At 52.6% G+C, this 20,338-nt stretch overlaps 1 protein-coding gene across 4 annotated transcripts; it reads left to right on the top strand.

Moving 5' to 3' along the window:
* The first annotated feature begins 457 nt into the window (after positions 1-457).
* Positions 458-20,324, top strand: CDIP1 (cell death inducing p53 target 1). 4 transcript variants are annotated; one of them, XM_048321273.1, is made up of 6 exons: positions 458-511; positions 16,969-17,067; positions 17,651-17,749; positions 18,136-18,282; positions 18,538-18,802; positions 19,047-20,324. In XM_048321273.1, exons 3-6 carry the CDS (start codon positions 17,665-17,667, stop codon positions 19,156-19,158), a joined length of 609 nt encoding a protein of 202 aa, XP_048177230.1. In that variant the 5' UTR covers positions 458-511; positions 16,969-17,067; positions 17,651-17,664; the 3' UTR covers positions 19,159-20,324. The 4 variants fall into 4 exon arrangements, with proteins under 4 accessions (XP_048177230.1, XP_048177231.1, XP_048177232.1 ...); XM_048321274.1 differs by lacking the exon at positions 458-511 and adding an exon at positions 763-957; XM_048321275.1 differs by lacking the exon at positions 458-511 and adding an exon at positions 11,764-12,194.
* Positions 20,325-20,338: the final 14 nt, after the last annotated feature.

Below are 20,338 nucleotides of genomic sequence, written 5' to 3' on the forward strand. Positions count from 1 at the left end.
CTCAGAGCTCCTTCCAGTACCTAAAGGGGCTCGAAAAGAGCAGGAGAGGGACTTTGGGCAAGGGCATGGAGTGACAGAATAACAGGGAATGGCTTCGAACTGCAAGAGGGGGAAATTAAGGTTAGATATATGGAAGAAACTCTTCCCTGTCTGAGTGGTGAGGCCCTGGCACAGGGTACCCAGAGAAGCTGTGGCTGCCCCATCCCTGGAAGTGTTCGAGGCCAGATTGGACGGGGCTTGGAGCAGCCTGGTCTGGTGGAAGGTGTCCCTGCCGTGGCAGGGGGTGGAACTGGATGATCTTCAAGACCCCTTCCAACCCAAACTGCGCTGTAATTCCCTAATTCTGTGGCTCCCCGGAGCTGTCCAGTAGAGCGGGAGGAGGCCCGGCCCGGCCCGGCCCGGCCCCCGGCTGGCCCAGCGCGGCCCAGGCCCGCCCCGCCGCGGCACCGCCCGCCCAGTCCGGCCCGCCCCGCTCGCCGCCGCCAGGTGCCGGAGCCGCCGCCGGGAGCCGGTAGGTGCCCGTGGGCGGTGGGGGTCGGGCGCGGGAGCCGGCGGGACTCGGGGGGCTGCGGGGCCGGGGGCCGCGGCTGGAAGGCGGCTCGGGCCCCCTCAGCCCCGGACAGGCCGCGGCGGCCTCTCCGGCAGCGGGGCTGGCTGGACATACCGGAGGGAGACACTGAGAACCGGGGGGTGACACCGAGCACCGGGGGGTGACACCGAGCACCGGGGGGGACACTGAGAACCGGAGGGGGATACCGAGCACGGGAGGACACTCGGCGCTGAGGGGACACTGAGCGTAGGCGGGGACGTAGGCAGGAGAAGACCAGTACCACGCTGCTGGGAAGAAAAGGGATGGAAATCAACCCCTGTTTAACTGTGTGAGGAGGAGGCAGGCCGAGGGACGGGCTCGGTGCTCCGCCGTGGCTGGAGCGTTCGCTACGGAGCCGGGCAGAAGAGGTACGGCTGGATGGGGACATGGGCCGGGAGAGGAGCGGGACGCAGCCCTGGCCTCGGACGGGCCTTTAACGCTGACAAATTGTCGCAGGGTACTGCTAAAATCTTACAAAGCTTCAGCTCTGTGCCCTCAGCAGTGCCGGGAAGGGTTGGGACGGGAGAGCTGGGATGAAATTTAATCGGGTGGAAAGCGAGGTCGTGTACTTGGGAAAAGACTTCCCGGTGTAAGGCGAGCGCTGCTGCCCGGCCGAGGTCGTGAGCTGGCGGGGAGGACGACGGGGGCTGCAGGGAGGGCACAGCTGAGAGAGGAGCAAATGCGATCCAGACAGATCCTGGGAGAGCAGGGAAGCAGGCCTAGGAACGAATATGTGTGTTTCCCGTTATCTCTGCTCGTCAGAGACAAGCTCGCCCAGTGATAAGGGAGGATGAGCCCATTTTAGAGGAGCTGAAAGAAGCTGAGATGTCTTGATAAATAGGAAGAGAAATTATGATGGTGGGGATGATACTGGCACACTGGCACTGTGAAATAAGGAGAGCTCCTTCAGTTAATGTATAATGTGGCACAGCAACCAAGGAATAAACATTAGTGGGAAGTTGGGAGGTTTCTAACCATTAAAATGGTGAGATCTGGGTTCTCCCTCCCAAGGGGACTGGAGAGGTAAAGGGTAACAGCTGTAAGGCAGTGTTTGATTGCTTTAGGAAAAGCACAGGGAGTGGTGGTTGCTGCTAAACAGAGGAATGAGGTTGGGATCCTGGGGAGAGCTCCAGGGCTCTGCAGAGGAGTGGGAATATGCAGGCTGGGATGGACACTGCCATGCCAGTGTCCTCTGGATCCTCCACGTGAGCCATGCTCAAGGTTAAACTTCTCCAGGTCTCTGCAAGTGTAGGTTTGTGCCCCTTGGCCCAAGGAAAAGCTGCTCTGAGGTGGTCTCCTTGCACCAGTGAGAACTGAGAAGGGGACTGGCAGTTGTCACATTCTAGGCTGAGCCTAAAATATCAGGTGGTAGAGACGAGGTCAGGCACAATGATTTTAATGTTTCAAATTCTAATTCTAGTGGGTTTGGGCTGTATGTAGAACTGTCTGAGAAACTCTTTGGGAATATGCACAAGAGCCTCCTGTTTGTTCCCTTCACCCAAAGTACTTAAAATGGGGCTTTATTTTCAGCAGGGGCCCTGCTGATTTCACAGTGTGACCAGAGTAGGCAGCAGGGAAAACTACAGTGAGTGTTACGTAGACATAGCGTGGTATATAACCACAGTATGTCATTCATTCACGTTTAGGAGCTAAACAAGCTCACGTAGAAAGCACAGGCTGAAAACTTCCCTCTCCCAAAGGCTTCTCTGTCTCAACGTTGTGGTGACATCCGTGTGCCCCAGGAAATCCGCGGAAGTGTTTAGCGATATACCTGCTCTGTCCTCCTTAGGCGTTACGTGAGGAGCTAATTCCTGCTTGGAGGTAGGCAGGCAGTGACTTCATGGCTGTAACAAGGGCAGGGGGATGGAGCAGTGTCCCCAGATGTCCCCAAGCAATGCCAAGTGGAGCAAACGTGGTCAGTCGTGCCCAGCTGTTCTTACAGGGGTGGTGGAGCTGCTGTGGCCATGTCTGCTCAGGGCTGACTCAGGTTGGTGCTGGGAATGGGGATGTGTGTGTTCCTACCGAGTACCAAAACATCCTGCCACAGGTGTGACAGGGACAGGTAACAATGAGGGAGCTTCTCTGATTTCAGAACCTGAGCCCTTCCTAATAAGATGGAAGACCATGCTGAGCTTCTTGTGTTCCCGCAACAGGTCTTGCACCTCAAATTCAGTTCTGAAACTCACTTCCTTGTGTTTCTGTTCTGCTCTGTCTCAGCTGCAGTTACGAAGGGAGAGAGAATGTCTCTCAGCACCTGGTGTTGCTTTATGAGTGTTTATGAGAGTTTTTGAAGGTTGCTTCCTAATCAGCTCTTTCTGTGCCTGGGAAGCCACACAATGGGCACTGCTTTCCTTCTGGATGAAGCACAGGTTGGAAACACGTTCTGGGAGCACAGCTAAGGTGCTCCTGTAGATGAGGAATGTTCAGCCAGGGGCCAGACTAAAGCCTGTCCACAACATCTGTATGTTTTGGGGGGAGCTTGGGTCCTTGTCACAGTGTTGGTACCTGCAGAAGTGTTGCCATTGATGGTCTTACTAACACAGCAAAGAAGGGATGAAAATGATTTTATTATATAAAAGAATATTTTTTTTTTCCTTTTCAGATGTGAATTTAGCAGATAAATGCATGTGTTCAAAGGATGTGGTTGATCTTCCAGTATGAGGATGAATGGTTTTGGAAGGAAATACACAAACTTGTTAGTATCTGCTCTGATCCAAGACTTGTTTTCTGCTTGTGGGTAAAGAGAAGTATGAAATTCAGTGTTCTATGTCTGTTTGTGGTATATTATAAACCCCTACATTTGATTTCTTATGATTGCTTTAATTGGGAGAGAATATCCTGGATTGAAAGAAACTAAATTTTTTTTAAATAGTGGGTTTTGTGGGGTCTGCAATGGGGCTGGTGCTTCACTCCTGCCACTGTTACCAGGGCTCTGTACACGTGCTGAATGTACCATGTGAAAGTTTTCCTGTACCTTTCCAGGAAAGGTTGGTGGCTGCCAGGTGAGCCAGACAGGCAATAAATAGCATTTGCATAATATGGAGATTAAAATAATGACAAAGGCAGCAGGACTGAATATATCTGAGTTTCTAGACACGTGTGCCAACTTCTCAGAAGGTGTTCTCCCAGAGTGGTCTGTGCAAAGCTGCTGAACAGAGGGCGGACAGGAGAGTTGGGAAACAGCAAATAGATGCTGATGTGCCTGGTGGCTCTTAGCAGCAGTCAGCGATGCCTTAAAAGGACTTGAATTGTCCACTACTCTTCCCTTTTTCCTGATACAAGAACAGTGATGGTTTGTAGTGGGAACTTCAGTAGTTCTGCAAAGCGCTGGAGGTTTTTGGTTGGTTTTGCTTCCAGGACCTGATTTTGCAGCTCTTATACAGGCAGAGGACTCCAGCCTGGAGCCAATCCACTCTCCTGAAGGTTTCAGAGCAAGGCACCTGAGCACACAAGTGTGCAAACACAGAGGTCTGTGTACACTTTTTCCTTCAAAAAACACACGATGAGAAACTTCTGCCTTGCGATGTGATGTTCACCTTGCTGTTTTCCTGCTGTTCCCAAACAGCACTGGGTATCCATCTCATACCTGGAGAGAAGCTGTGCCACTTCCATGAGCAGTGTCAGATCTTTACATGCTCTGCATAGGACCTGTCTCCTCTGATCAAAAGGAATGCAATTGGAGCAGCTGCCATAGGAAGCCACGATCCATTTTCTCACCAGAATAAAGTCTCTGAGGCAGGGGGAGCTCAGTTTTTATTTCTGGCGTGAAATGCTCAGGGAGACTCTCGGCTGCTGTTACAGTTTTGCTTTGGGCCCATTCATTCTGAGCTGCCTTGTGGCTGCAGTCTCAAATTTGTGAATTTGTGGTGGTGAGAAACAGCTGTTTGAGAGCAGCTCTGTTCTGGTCATCGATCTGGGTGGAGGATGGAGGCAGGAGCAAAGTGCTTCATGCTGCACATCTCCACGTGAGGCACTTCAGTGCAGCTGTCTTTAATCTGGGCTCTCTTAGCAGGCCTGCATTTAGAGTAAGAAAATAAAAGAAATAGCCCCAAAAGGTGGCAATGTGATTAGTGTCTTAGGAACTGTGCAGAGCAGCTGCTGGCAGTGCATGTTTGACTTTGTACCACCTGGCACGGTGGAACCTGAGATCATCAGAGAATGAAGAGCTGAGCTGTGGCTTTCTGTGCAAATTAAGTAATTTATTTGTTACTTACTGTGATTAGTAAAGTTACTGTGCATTAGTAATAGTTCTGTCCTTTGCCTTCTTTGTACATAAGAAAATAGAATATTACCCAGTTCTCCTACAGATTTTAGGATAAAGCATTTGTGCTGAGATGGGGGTCCCACTGCCCCAAACTTCCCCTCCTGTGTATGTTCCTGAACCTTCTTCGATAGCCAGTCTCTGCATTTAGAAAAAAAATCTTCCCTACCTTGCCCTAACAGCCTGGCTCCCTATTAACAGTTTTGAAAGATGTTTTTGGAAGAAGTATTCTTGCTTTAAGCTTACACATTTACTGTTCATCCTGCATTGTCTTACAATCCTAAATTCCATCCATCTCATCTTACTGTGATGCATGCACATCAGCCCATGCTGTAACTGTATTTCGTCTTTATTTGCTCCTTGCATTGTGTGGTCACAGAGGAAAGGAATTTTACTCACAATCTGAACCATGAGAGCCTGTTTGCTTTGGGACAGTTTCCTTGAGCTGTCATTCTGGATTTAGTGTCAAGGTTGGGCGTACATATGAAGGGGTTGTGGTTTTCCCAGCCATTCCCAGAGCTGGGAAAGGTGAGCAGTTACACCTGAGCACAGGTGATCTGCCACAGTCTGGGGACAGCAGGCTTTGTCTTAACCCACTCCTCACATGCAGCAGCTCTGAGGGGCTTCCCACTTCCTACCTTTGCAGCTTCAATCTGACAGTACCTCACAGGGCAAGATAAAATGAATTAAAAGGTGTTTTTCAAAATATGTTTTGAAGCACAGTTGTTTGATTGAAAAGATAGCCACAACCCCACCCCATTCCCTGATTTGTGAGAGATCATCAAGGAATTGTATGAAAAATAAGCCCCTCGTTGCTCAGAAATCCCTTCCTCCCAGAGTCCCACAGCTGGAGAGCAGGTGTAATCTTTCAGATGATGGGTGAGTGAACAGGATTGCTGTGCTGGGGAGAATTATTGTACAATTGATTTCATTTAGGTCACAGAACAAAGACTGTCTTGTGGGAAGACTTGAGCAAAACCTAACTTCAGCCTGGCCTTTCTGGGGTCCAGACAGGCAGTGCTGAGGCTGGATGTGAGATGGGAGCACTTGGCTTTGGCTCATCTGTCCACAGAGTTGTGGGAAACCCATCCAAGTCATGTTTTACCTCGTGCTCTTCCACTGTGGGGAAGGGAAATGGCTCCTCACCCTCTGCTAATAGCATCCCTGAGATGGATGTGCTTTTCCAAAGGGAAAGGACTTGTCCAGCCTGTAAATCTTTGGGATATTTGGATGCTAATGCTGCAGAGGAACAAAAATCAGGGCACAAACTGGGAGCAGTTTGTCCTGGCAGCTGTGCATGGCTGAGGGGGTGTTGTGCCCCGGGGCTGGTGCCGGGAAGCACCAGCAACTTTTCCTGGTACAACAATTTGCTTCCCAGTAGCAAAGGGAGGGTCAATTGCTTTTTATGGCAGTACCATGTGTTTGCAGAGCTTTTGAAAATAAAGATTGACTAATATGTTCTGGTTTGACTGGTTCATATCTCCACGATCCAGAACAGCTGTTGTCCCCTGTTTTCTCTCCTTGCCTTTTGGGTTGGTTTGTTGTGGGTTGTTTCTTTTTTTCTCCAAATGGCCATGACTCAGCCCTTCCCTGCTGCTCTCTGAGTTTCCTGGTTTCTGAATAGGCTATTCTTGGGACAGCAACTCCTGACAGATAGGAACAAGGGGAGTGTTGTGTTGTTTTCTTCTTTATTTCTCCTGTGGCCTGCATAAATGCTCTGCTTCCCTCTGATTTTTGCCTTGTTCCCACATTGCTAATTCACCCTAAATTGTTGGATGTCATCTGGGGCACGTTCTTGCCCTCATAGCAAAGGAGCCCTCTCTGACATGATCCAGGCTTTGCACAGCAGCAGCTTTTCTTTCCCAGCAGGATGGTGGTGACAGTCCTGAGTGTGGAGGACTCTACAGTTCTGTCTATTGTAAAGCTTAAATCTGCCTTGTTGGAGCCCCTCTGACTCCAAGGAGCTGTGCTTGGCTTTCCAGTGATCTACTGAGCAGGGGGTAGATCCAGGTGAGGACCAGCACGTGATGCCATGTCCATGCAGGATCAGCTTAGCCTGGCTGTGGGTACATGCTACCTCTGTCACAGGTAAAGGGAAAATACCACACAGAATTTAAAAACAACGAAAAAACTTTCTGATGGCTTATTTATTGCCCCCCTGCAGATGGCAGAGGCTGGGAAGCTGAAGGATGCTCTCTGAAATACTTCATGGTGCAGTTACCCAGCCTTTTAAAACAAAAAGCTTTTGGATTTGTTCTGAGGTTTATTTATCTGTAGTGCGGGCTGGGGAAAGTCACCTGCTGTGGCAGGGAGCACCCCCAGCCAGGTGTGCTGGCTGCTGCTCTTGATATGCAGTTGGAAGTGAATGAATTGTCTAAAGCTAAACAATCTTTGCTGGGTTTTAGTTTTATTAAGAGCCCAGTTCTTTCTGTCAAGACGCGGTTGTATGTGAGGGGGAAATAGCCTAAACTGTTGTATATTTTGCCTTGAAAGTACAGTTGGCTTTTTAAAAAACCAGAGGGACTCTGTTTTCTGAAAGCCTGTAGTTACCAAGAGAAATTTCTCAGACTAGAGGGCTCAAAACACAGGGGCAGTGTTCTTCCTTAGCATCCCTCCACGTTTTTGGATATGCTGTATTGTTGTTAAGCCAACCAAGAGAAAAGCTGCTCTGTGTGAGGAGGCTTTGAGAACATTCACTGCCAGATTAAATTAGCCTTTCTGAGAATAAATTAAGTCCTTGTGATGCAGGCAGCCCCACTCTCTACAGCTGTAAAATCCACGCGTGCTGGTACCCGCTGCAGATAAATGGTGTGTTCAGGGCTGTGCTGTTAACAGGAGATTAGATTTCTGGCTGGGGATGAATGAAAAGCAGCCTGTTAGATTGTATTGATTATTTCTCCAAATGAGAAGCAGGGTACCCTTTTAAAGGAGGGAAAGGAACCCATGGGATTCAGTGCAGCTCCATTTTGGGAGGAAATCATGGACTAGAGCCAATGCTATACCCCTGCTGCAGTGACTCCAACCTGGGATGCTTTTGAGGTCCTCAGGGGTCCCAGTCACCCAGCTCATGGCAAAAGGGGAGCTGGATCTGTGTGTTGGCGGGGAGGATAAAGCCTGGAACATGGAGTAGAGGAATGCAGCGGGGATGGGATTTTGGCTGCTGCCCACTCTTCTGGTCTTGTGTTTTTAGCTGAGCACTGGATTAAAAGCTGCTGCTGGTGTGTGCATGCCATTTTCTTAGAGGCATCTTTGGTTTGTCTCCTAATTAACTTAATGCCTTTATTCTGCTTTGTGCTATATCAGGAAGTGCTGGCAGGAGTCTGGGCCTGTGCTGAAGCGTCAGCTTGTCCTTCCCACCTGCACTGCTGGGACCACTCAGCTCTTCCAAAATCTTCACGGTCTTTGAGCAAGCGGGGACTAGAGACCCTTTCCACTGGTGTTAAATATCAGCTCTTTCCCTGGGCTTGTTGCAGGTCTTCCACAGAGGTGTTATCTGAGCATATTTGTGTTTTGGGAACGAAGGTTTCCCCCAGAGCTTGTGGCTGCCATAGGGAGTGTTAATTTAGCCTTTCAGACTCTCCTTGCCATGATTCAGGATGGTTTAGCATGGTGGGAGCTCAGTTTGGAGCTGCCTGCTGGGCTGTTCTGATGTGAGAGAAAATAGTTCCCAGCTTGTTTAGTGTAGTAACTGTGGCAGCTGCTCCGTCTTCCTCAGGCTCAGGAGAGGATTTGAGCAGCTGAGCTATTTACCTGCCCTGAGGGCATCCTGCTATTATGGGCTTGAATCTTCCCCAGTCCTATCCTCTGCTGTGGGAGCAGTGACCCGGCCTCTGGACTGTTCCAAACCCTCTGACCAGCGATGCTTTTCATGGAGCAGCAAAGCAGTGGGGTGTTGCTGTGACAGAGAAAGGGTTTGGAAGAGCCTAGAGCAGGGACCTGAGGTGAGGTGTTGTGTGTGTTAGGGCTGCTCGGGGTCCAGCTCTGTCCTAGATTTTCAGTAGGAGCTTTGGGGAAGGGGTTACGAAAGAGTTGGCAGGAACTGGTGCTGCAAATTGAAACTACAGTCATGCCTGGAGTGAAAATGACTTCACTGGACCTGGAAGTCAGTGTGGACTAGCTGAGCCTGGTGGGAACTGGAGGGAGACTTGGGGATGGCAGGAGCTGTGTGTGACTCAGGGGTGCCCAGCACTGGGCACACTCAGTGACTGTTGATTAATCCAAGGGTTTTCCCTTCTGGGACGTTGTCATCTGTCTTTGAGCAGCTCACATGAGTTGGGCTTGGGAGCAGGGCAGTGCCAGGTACTCTCCTCCTGTCCAAATGCCATGGGACAGTCCAGCCCCATGCTGGTGGCCCTAGGCAACTCCAAGAGAAGTCCCAGTCTGGAACTGGGAAGTTCTGTGGGAGCAAGAAAGTGAGTGTGGTAATACGAGCAGCTTCAGCACGGAAAAGTTCTTTCAGTGCACATCTCTGGGTGCATGTGGGTCCTCCTTGTTGGCAGTGGGACTCAGAAGAGATCTCAGGCCTTACACACATGATTCTGCTGAACCCCAAACCACACTCCTTTGCAGAGAGTGAGCCTTGGCCTTACATAAAATTGAGTGACACAGAGCACTTCACACTAGTTCTCAAAAAAAGTGCAAGGTGACATTGTAACTGTTAAATCTGAATGTCAGCAGCTTCTCTGGCGCCGAGGCAGGGGGATCTGTGAGCATGGGAAATGCTAATGTTGGAGACTGGAGCCAGTCCTGCAGCGAGCTGGTGCTCTCCTTAAGGATAAGGGAACATCAGTACCATGGCATATGTTTTGTACAGCACTTGAAAATGGATCTGGAATCACCACCAATATATTCAAAATTATTTCATTGTGCTGCAAAATCTGCACGGGAATTCTGAATGTGCTCTTGGGCTCTGATTAATTCTGAAACTGAAATGCAAAAGTGCTGATCATCTCTGATTCTAATTTCCTCCTCCCTTGGAGCTCACTGTGTCATTTAATGGACGTCACACGTCTACTCAGTTTGATTCAGCAATGATGTAGCTGTGTTATTTGACTTTCTCTCAAAAAATTCTATAGAAGGAGGGAGAGGTGAAAGAATGAGTGCATAAAGAAATAAAATATTTTTAGTTTAGTGCTGGAAAGGGAATCTATAAAACCCTGGGTTTGGCTGTGAGACATAGTGTGTACTCGTATAGTCACCTTCTCTGTACTGGTGTCCCCCAAATGGGAGGCAGCAGATGCTGACAGCAGGAGATGATACCTTTTTTGTGTAGGTAACTGAAGAGCAGAACTTGCTGCTCTGGCTGTGGCAGCACTTGGTGACTGGGAATGCTCCATGGAGAATCTCCAGGCTGCCCAGTCTCCAAAACCACGAGTGCTGGGAGTGGGAGGGACTGACATCTCTGCCTTTGATCCCTTCCTAAGTCATCCTTAAGCCTCTGTTCTGGGCTGCCATCAGAGGTGAGCTCGGATCTGTGATTGTCCTTGGCAGCTGTGGAGCTTCTCCCGACCTCCTGAGGCTTCTGCTTGCTGTTAAGCTTCTTGAGCTGGGGTATTTTTGTTTGCTTGTTTAAATGAACAGCTACTCTTGTGGCACAGTTGTGTTTGATGCTACCTTAAAACACAGTGTTGGAGTAGATGTTGGGTTTAGTTGCTTGAGATTCTGGCAGGTTGTGTTATCACGGATATTATCTGATATCAAAGGGATGATGTAATGCAGGATGTATCCTCCTGGGGAAAATTAAGTAGATACAGAGGACTGGAGGCAACAGCTGCTGGTATCACTGGATGCTTTCCCATGGATGTTATCAAGTGCTAGCTTGGATTCTTTGTGAACTCCAGTGAAAGTCTCACAGAAAAGCTCTCTGCTTCCCCAGGGATTTGGCTTGCAGCACCCTCCTTTTCTCATCTCTCTGGAGCACATTGGTAGGATGCAGAGGAACTCAGGTTTATCTTTAATGTTTTTTTAATCACATCCATGAGCACACCTGGTGTTTTGCAGCCAGGACACCAGCTGGAAGGGTCTGAACAGTGAGCACTTCCTGAGTGGGAGAGTGGGTTTTCTAGGGCCAGTAGCAGCCTGGGGGCAGCCTGGCTGCAGTGTGCTCCCTGCTTGCTCCGTGTTTAGAAAACTGGCTTTTGGGGGCCAAATTCAGCTGCCCTGGTGGTGCAGAGTGTTCTGTGTACACCTGAGCCTTCCCCAGTGTCCTGACACGTGGAAGCTGGAGTCCAGTTTTGAAGTGTGGGGTTGTGACCTCTCCTCCCTTGCAGCCCCTCCTGGCTCCTGGATGTCACCGTGAGCTCTGCCAGCACGTGATACTTCCCACAGCCGCGTACCACGTCTTGGGAGCCAACAGCAGACAGAAAGAACTACCCCAGTTTGTTCTTTTCATTTTGGCTGGTTTTTCTTTAAATATTCAGGTTAACCAGGTCCTGGCAAGGCTTTTTCTGCAGCCCCAGTGTGAAGAGCCAAGAGCGCTTGGTCAGCCCATCCGGAGGTGAATAGCACTGGAGAGAATCCCAGAGGCAGCAGCAGGTCCTGCAAGCGCTCCTCCTGCATGTAACCCTTTGTGGGTGTTGCAGATAAAGCCTCCTTGTCTTAAGCAGGGAGGATTTTGTGTCTGGTTTTCCTGATACCCATGCGGAGGAGCTGCTGGAAGTGGTAATTTGAATCTCTGGCCAAGGACAGCTGAGCCGGGGCTGCACTGTGGAGATTATCTGATTGTGCTTTGGATTTAATGCCCTGAGAGATCTTGCTTTGGATACAGCACCTGGCTCCCAGCAAGGATCCTGCTCTGAGGTGATTTGGCTGCTGGGTGACGGTGGCACACAGAAGGTCAAACGATATGTCCAAGGTCCCCAGGTAAAAAACTGCAATGGGGATGCTCCTCTGGAGATTCACATACTGGAGAGCAGAGCAGGGAGCTTTGGCTGTGTGACATACCTGGTTTGAATGGTGAAAAACCTTCTTCTCCAGCATTCCTTTGTTTTAAAGGAGAGCTGCTGGCCTGCCTTGTCAGCTGAGCTTTCTGTGCCCGCACTGAAGGAACAGCCTGACCCTCCTGGAAGAAGCAGTTTTCTGCAGCTGAAATCCTAGTGCAGAAGTGTGGGAGAAATCTGCTGTTCTGGGAGCAGCCTGAATGTTCCTGAACAGTGGGTTTGCGCTCTCTGGCAGTGACTTGGACTTGGGAAAACACAGCTGAGTTGCTCAGAAAAAGAACAGACCTTTCCTTCAGTCCTTCACTTGGGTTTCCGTTTCCATCGGCGCCTGCGGAGCGTTGCAGACATGCGCCCTCTTGCTGCCTTGTCCAGGACCGGGATGAGGAGTTGAGGAGGTGCTGCCAAGGTTAACAGCGGGTAAAGGACCGGGTACATGGTCAAGGATTGCCAGGACATCCTCTTTCTGAAGGAGGCTGAAGCACTCTGTGCTGTTTATTCCTCCCCTCCTGGTTCTGGGGAGGTGGTGTGCAGGCTGGAGGCAGCAAATGCGCATGGGAAGAGGCAAAGCTGAGGGGGAGCTTTGGCCCGTTTGCAGGGAAAACATCTTTTTGTTGTTCTGCATAAAAACCAGGCAGAAATAACCACTGATAACTGCGTGTTCAGCAGAGATTTTTGCTGTCTTTCCTTTGGAGGTAAGAGCTGTCCGGTGGGATTGCGTGTGGTGGGAGCTGAGCCACATCCCTGTGAACTGTGTGCGAGCGGGCATGAGCACGGAGAGGGCAAAGCCCTGTGAGCTCTGGGCACAGCCCAGGGAGAGGGCAACATCCCTGTGAGCTCTGGGCACAGCCCGGGGAGAGGGCAACACCCCTGTGAGCTCTGGGCACAGCCCAGGGAGAGGGCAACATCCCTGTGAGCTCTGGGCACAGCCCAGGGAGAGGGCAACATCCCTGTGAGCTCTGGGCACAGGTGTAATACAGGGAACATGCAGCTCCAGGCTGCCGCTCAGAAATGCCATTGTGGAGGAGGGTGATTGGGATTGCCACAGTCAGGGTATGGCTCTGCCCCCTTAGCACACCCTGCTCGGTTCTCCCTCCTTGCTGCCCCTAAAGCCCCTTTTGAAGAGTAACAGACTTTGCCTCAAATGACATTTTGCCAGCATGTGATCTGCCTTTTGTGCCCATACCCCTTGGTAGTCTCGGTATTTCCCAGTTTCTGGAGCACATAGCCTGTGGCACATGGGTATCTTTCCTGGGGTCAGGAAAACTGGGATGGTGTTGGCCACAATGCTGTTCCTGTTTCTAAAGGAAGGGTGCTGGGCTCAGTGAGGGCCCAGCGTCTTCAGAACTCTCGGCTTTTAAAGCTGTATTTCCAAAAGCCTGGAAATTGGAATCTGCATCTCTTTGATGTGCAGTGAAGCTGAAAGTGCTCATATATTTTCTCTTATTTATTCATTGAATTTTAGTGTGGTTTTTTTCTTTTTTCAAATATCAGAAGGTTTTGGGTTTTTTTTTTTTGTGGAGGAAGAGCTCCAAAAATGTGCAGCAGCAGCTATTGAAGTGTTCATGTCACTGAATGTGGTTCAGTACGAACAAACGCTGCTTCCTGTCTCAGTGGCTGGAGCCACTGCTCCCATAGAGAAAACAAAGCTGAGCTGCTGTGGGTCTCAGTTATAAGTGCTGCAGGAGCAAGGACAGCACAGGCTGTTTTGGCCTCTGGGATGGATCTCAGTGGGGCTGTGAGGCTGACTCAGAGCTGCCGGGGCCAGCACTGCACCATCAGGGCTTGCACGTGAGTTGGATCTGCCAGCATCTGCTCTGCCCTTGCCAGGTTTGTCTCACCTGTGGAGATTTCATCCAGGAGGAAGCAGCTTGAAGCACAAACAGTTGCTGTTGGGGAAGAATGGCATTAGCAGACCAAATCTTTGTGTCTCCAGGCAGTGGAGGAATTCATCTGTGGCTGTCCTCTCTGTGGCATTATCTATTTTCTGGTGTTAGGACCTGTTCTGGTGGCACGATATTCCCTGGTCCCACTGCACACCAGTTGTTTTTGACGAGTGGTGCCCACCTTACCTGTTTGGAAAGCAGGTGGGATGTGCAGACCTTTCCTCTTGCAGTGTTTGAATCCCAAACTGTTTCTGCAGTGATGTAACAGAGGGAATACAGCCCGCATGGGACACTGGACCCTGACATATCAGCTTCTCTCATCACTGCTGGAAGCTGCTTTCTATCAGTTTTGAACATGTCAGTAATGGGAACCAGGGGCTTCAGGGTATTGATCGATGCCCTTTGGACAAGGGCCTGGAATGACAGGACAAAGGGAAATGGCTTCACCCTGACAGAGGGCAGGTTTAGATTGGAAATTGGGAAGAAATTGTTTCCTGGGAGGGTGGGCAGGCCCTGGCACAGGTTGCCCAGAAAAGCTGTGGCTGCCCCTGGATCCCTGGCAGTGTCCAAGGCCAGGTTGGACAGGGCTTGGAGCAACCTGGTCTGGTGGAAGGTGTCCCTGCCCATGGCAGGCTCTTGGAATGAGATGGGCTTTAAAGTCCTTTCCAACCCAAACCATTCTAGGATTCTACAGTCCCTCATTAACTGGATGCAGAGTTGCTGAGCACAGGAAGGAGGCAGATTAGAAAGCATTGTGTTTCCACAGGCAGGGTTATGTGCTGCCCCACGGCGCTTTGGCTGTGCTCGCTGTGTGAGAAGCCTCAGACAGACCTCCTGGGGCTGAGAGTTACACCTCTGATCTGGACAGGGGACCTAGGATGGTTTTGTTCTTCTCACCCAAAAGCTGCCTGGAATGAGATCAGGGAGCACAGAGCTAGGGGAGGACACACGGATTGAGGCCACAGCCAGGGTGGGCCAAGCCCTTTCTTGGGGGCTGCAATGGAGCTGTGCTGTCCTGGTTGTGTCTGTCACACTGCTGTGCCCCAGCAGGTTAATGGGAATCTTCTCATTTTCTTTAGCAAATATTGATTCCCTGGGGGCATGGGGGTCCTTTGCCCATCTTCTGTGTTTAATGGAAGCAGGGCTTGTAATGATTCTGATTCCATAGTGGATTTACCCTCTGTCGTTAGTTTGCAGAGGAAACAGGTAAAAGCTGTTCTTCCAGTTGAGAAGAGCTAATCTGCATTTTTGGCTGGAAATAGCATCTCCTATCTCCATCCTTCTATGATAACCAGCTCCTTTTGAGTCTTAGGATCTTGCAGTGTGTCCTTGCTCCAAAGGACCTGCACAAGACATTGGCGATTCCATCAGATCTTGAACTTAAACCTGGTAATCTTGGAATACTGCAGGGCTGTTGGTGCCAGGGTAGTGAGGGGTGCTCTGGGGTACCTCCTGCCCAGTGCCAAGGGGAAGCCGAGTGCCCTCTCGTTTCCCACAGAGCTCTCTGTTGGAAGTGGGCTGGGTTTTGTGCTGCTCACATTAAGATGAAAGAAAGCACAGGAGAAACAGATTCTAAGAGGCTTAAAAGCAACAGGCTTTCTTTTCCTCCTGGGAAGGGCACACAGCCAACATCTTACTCTTTACAGATCTCTCTTAATAAGCAGAATATTGCATTAGGAGCAACTGAGCCTGCCAAGCACGAGCAGAACAGCCCTGCATCCCACAGCTTCTTCATCCCAGTGCATGTGTGGCTCTGGGATCCATGGGCTGTCACCCTCGTGGCTGCCATTCCCTCACGGGCTGGCTCACCCTGGGGCTGTTGCTTCATCTGATGGGTGTTGGTGGAGTGGCTGGTGGAGGACTCCTCCTCTCCTGTGTTTTCTTGGCAGCTGCTTTGATGGGGGGAGTGAGGCTGGGGAGTGTTGAAAGATGTTACATTATGGGAAAGCAGCATCTGAGTGGGAATGGGAGGAGATCTATTATGTTAGAAAAGCTGTGGGTTCAGTTGGCCTGTGAGGGCCAGGAAAGCTCCCTGGCAGGCTGATGTCCCCAGGTAAGGACTCCAGTTGGGCTGGCCTCATCCAGAACCCCTGCAGGCATGGGGACGGGAAAGTCTGAGGCTCCTGGATGCGCAGGGTGGGGTGGTTGGCTACTTTGAGAAGAATAAATCCTCCTTTTCTTCACATCCCCACTGAGCTAAAAGAAACACCGGCCCAGTTTGTAGCTTTGTAGGTCACTGAAGGAGAAGGCAGGCTCTGCAGTGTGCCTGGAAATGCTCTGTGCCATGGCAACTCTGCTTCCCTGGGCTGTTCAGGAAGAAATTGGAGTAAAAAGCAGGAGGAAGATGACCCCCAGCTACCCTGATGTTATCCTTTGAAGCTATGTGGCTGCAACACCACTTCAAGACCTTGGGGGAGAAATTCTAGTCAGGAAATACGGACTTCCTGGGGGAGACCCTGTGCCTGTCAGGAATCTGCTGGGCTCCTGGGGGGATCAGTGTGCTCCTCCGTGAGCAGCAACAGGTGATGGTGCTCCTCCAGGGACCGATTAGATTTCCTGTTACCTTGCAGGAGGCTGCTTGGTGGCAGGGAGTGTGAACTGGGAAAAAAGGAGTAGAATAAAGCAAAGCCAAGCAGGTGAGGGAGGGATGGGTTTTCCTGCCTTGCTTGCCAAGTCTTTGGCTCTGCTTGACCCAGCAGCTGCAGGTGGAGGTGGCTGAGCCCCACAGGCACCTCTGTGGGCACACCTGCAATGCAGGCCTGGGGCAGCACTGGCTGCCTGGCCTGGTGCCTGTGCATGCTGTGCTGTGCTGGGGAGGTTGGCGTGCTCTGCGCAGGCTGCCCAGCACGTGACACTGGTGCCAGCAAGCGGGACAAGCAGGGCTACATTTGCTCCTGGCCTGTTGGGGTGAAGGATGGAGCTCCCAGCACTGCTCCCTGGGCTCTCACAGCAGTGTCACCCTGTCTCATGCCTGATGGCAGCTGTCCCAAGCACTGAGTGAGCAGCCTCTCACTTGGATTTTCCAATTTAGTCACATCCTACCAGCTATAACTGAGCCGGTGGAAAAAGGGCAATCGGGTTTCTTGGTGTTGTTGCACTTCCTTGGATCTCAGTGTGCCAGTGCCAAGGACACAGAGCCTCAGTTGCCACGTGCCAAGGACACAGAGCCTCATGCCTGCCATTGAGGGGGCACATGGGGAGGCTCCTGCCCCGGGGAGAGGCAGGGCGGCCAGGACAGTGCTGCAGCTGTGACTCCTCTCCATCTCTGTAATTGACTTGCCATCTTCTTTTACACAGATCCAGTGGAAGAGGCTGCCTTCCAAACTACGCTGCTCAGAGGAGCTGCTTCTCTCAGCTGTCAAGGCCTCTGAGCTGTTGCTGTGGGGAAGAGGACAGGTATATTGTACTCCATGTGAAATAACAGCTCCAGCTGTTAAATATGGCCTTACCTTAACTCACTGGATTTATTTAGAGATTTATTTAGAAATGCTCTGTGGGTTTGTACCCTCTGTCCCAGAGTTTGTGCTTCAGGCTTGCGGTGGTGGTCCTGCCATCCCTTGGGGCACAGCATTGTGTCACTGAGGGTGGAGGTGTGGGGCTGTGGGCAGCTCTTCCCCACCTGTGGTACCCCAGTGATGCAGCCAAGGCTCTTGGCACAGCACGTCCCAGCCCAGCACTGCCCTGGAGCGTGGCCGCGCAGTCCAGAGCTGCCCTGAGAAGCTGCTGTGCACCAGGTGGGCTTTACAGGGAAGGCCCATGGAGGAAGATTTTACACCTTGGAGTTGCTGCCTGGTCACAGCCTGTCCAGCTTTGGGGCTGTACCCCTGGTTCTGCCTGGGGGGGAAGCTGAGGCCAGTGCAGTGGTGGCACCAGCCCTGGCCTCCCCCATTACCTGTCACCTCCGTCCCCAAGCACCATGCAGCTCCATGTGCCTGTGGCACCAAAGGCTGGTGTCACCTAAAGGCTTCTGTCCCTGCAGGGCTGCCTGGAGCCATGTCCAACGACCCACCCCCACCCTATCCGGGGGGCCCCTCAGCACCGCTGATAGAAGAGAAGCACGGCCCACCCTCTGCACCAGGTACTGGGGGGTGTCCCAGCTGCTCAGGGGCGACATTGCCAAACAGACAGGACCCAAGGCAGCGTGGGTTCTCTGGGATTGCCCTGGCTGTGGCCTCTCCTCACAGCCTGGCTCCATTTGTCCCCATGTCACCCTTGGGGGAGGCAGGAGGGGTCCTAGGGGCAGTGACAAGAGCAGGAAGCACTCCCAGCTCAAAGCCTGGCACTGCTTCCTGCTGTGGGGTGAATTTGGGCTTCTTGTGGCCCAGAGGATGGGGCTTAAGGGGGTGCCCCCCGCCTCTTGTCTCCCTTCCCTCTTGGGGTGGATGCCCTGACCACACAGCCAGGACACCATCTTCCCCTCAGCTCTGCTGCCTCCTTGGCTGCTGACTCTGTGTTTTCTTTCAGAGGGTGTCACCCCAGTGGTGGGACAGCCCCAGGGGGTTCCCATCCCCCCTCCTGAGTTTGGACCCCCCCCATATGAGCCACCCTCACAGCCAGGGTTCGTGCCCCCCCACATGCCCACGGATGGCTCTGGGCCCTATGTGCCACCAGGTGAGTCCTGCACAGTGTTGGGCGACACAGCAGCACGTATTTCCTGGTGCCCCGGGGAATGGGGGGACAGAAGAGGGGATTGGGGCTGCCTTTTGGGGTTTGCAGCGAGGCTCCTTGGGATGGGGTGGGGGGTACAGTGCCTGTAGCAGGGTTGGCCCCAAGTCTGTACTCAAAGAGTGGGGGCCTCTCCCGTAAGGATCTGGCCTCTCCTGCCATGTACAAAGGTGCTCACTTGTTCATGTTTCTCATTCACAGCAGGGTACTACCCACCCCCAGGCCCTCACCCCAACATGGGCTACTACCCTGCCCCAGGCCCCTACCCCTCTCCTGGTGGCCACACAGCCACAGTGCTCGTCCCACCGGGAGCTGCCACCACAGTCACAGTGCTGCAGGGGGAGATCTTCCAGGGTGCCCCTGTGCAGACGGTGTGTCCCCACTGCCAGCAAGCCATCACCACCAAGATCTCCTACGAGATTGGGCTCATGAGCTTCCTTCTTGGCTTCTTCTGCTGCTTCGTGGGGTAGGTGCTGCAAGCAGAGCTGGGGCCTCGTGGTGGGTGCTCAGCCTGGTCCTGGTAGCCCCAGTGCTGGTGGCCTTGGCTGGGCATGGTGGGGTCCTTGGCACAGAGATGGCACTGGAGCAGCAGAGGGGTTCCTGGGGTGACAGCCCCTACAATTACTCACATCTCTTGCCCATGGCCCAGAATGATCCCTGTGCTCAGGGGCTGCCCCAGCTCAGCATCTCTGCCTCTCCCTGTGCTCTAGGTGTGATCTCTGCTGCTGCCTGATCCCCTGCCTGTTCGATGACTTCAAGGACGTGACACACACGTGTCCCAACTGCAAGGCCTATATCTACACGTACAAGCGCATGTGCTAACGGCACCCTGGAGCCACTGCAACGCCACCGGCGCTGTCCCGCTGCCGTCCGTCTCCGCGTGTGCATCACTCCTCGCTTCCCCCGCCGGTGGTGTGTATATGTTATCCCCGGCTCCCTCCCGCGCAGAGCTGCCACCACCTGCCCCCAGCTCTGCTCCTCACTGGGAATAGTTGGATTGGTGACACTGGTGCACAGGGGAGGTGGGCCCAGGCCCCGGACGCTGTGTGGGGGATGCCCTGCAGTGTGCAGGAGTGGGGGGCATCACTCTGCACCCCATTATGCTCCGGGGTGTGAGCGAGGCCCCTCTCACCTGGAGCAACCCTGGGAAGGGTAACAGCTGCTGGAGGTGCCCACCCCAGTCCCACAGTGCAGGGGGTGCCTGGCTGCAGGATGAGCCCAGGAAGGGAACCCAAGGAGCCCATGGTGTCCTCAGGGGATGCAGCACAGCCTTTGTGGCACTTTTAGGAAGGGGCTCAGTGGCAAGAGACAGAGGGCAGTGCCACACACCAGGTTTCAGTGTGGTTCACAGCCCCCTCCAGCCCTGTGGCAAAGCCCCTTCCCGAGAAGAGGCAGAGCTGCCTCTGAGCACGGAGAGGGGCCCGGCTGCAGCACTGCACCCTGATCAGCACCTCCGTCCTGCCCGGTGGCCACTCCAGCTGCATGCGCCTCCTCCCAGCCCCACCACGGCTCTGGGGGCAGGGACAGCCCCAAGCAGCCCTCGCCCCCACTGGCAACCTGAGCGCCAAAACTGCACCCGGCATGTCCTGGCGGCCCGGCACGTAGAGTAGAGGAGTTTGTTACCAGGCCGCAGCTCTGGAGCCACATCCTGGGCCCGGCAGGGTCTGTAGGGTCCTCCTTGCATGTGAGTGTAGGGGGTATTTTTAGCTCACTCATTTGGGGCAGAAGGAAGGGGCAAGCAGGCAGCGACAGGAGCTGCCAGCAGCACTCCCACAGCAGGGGCAAGAGGACCTGGGAGCCAAGTTCAGCCTCTCAGGACTGCTCCTCCCTCCCCTGCCCCTGCAGCTCCCAGAGCACAGTGGGGAGAGGGTCTCTCAGTACACAGGTCTGCAAACACAGCCTGGCCTGCACAGGAAGCTGCTGTTTGCTCAGGGGTGGAACTGTGGCACTAGTCTGTGTTTTTATGTAAATAAATAACAGACCCTGTACTCGTGTACATCTT

This window comes from Corvus hawaiiensis, chromosome 16 (genome assembly GCF_020740725.1).
Source record: "Corvus hawaiiensis isolate bCorHaw1 chromosome 16, bCorHaw1.pri.cur, whole genome shotgun sequence".
Lineage (NCBI taxonomy): Eukaryota > Metazoa > Chordata > Aves > Passeriformes > Corvidae > Corvus > Corvus hawaiiensis.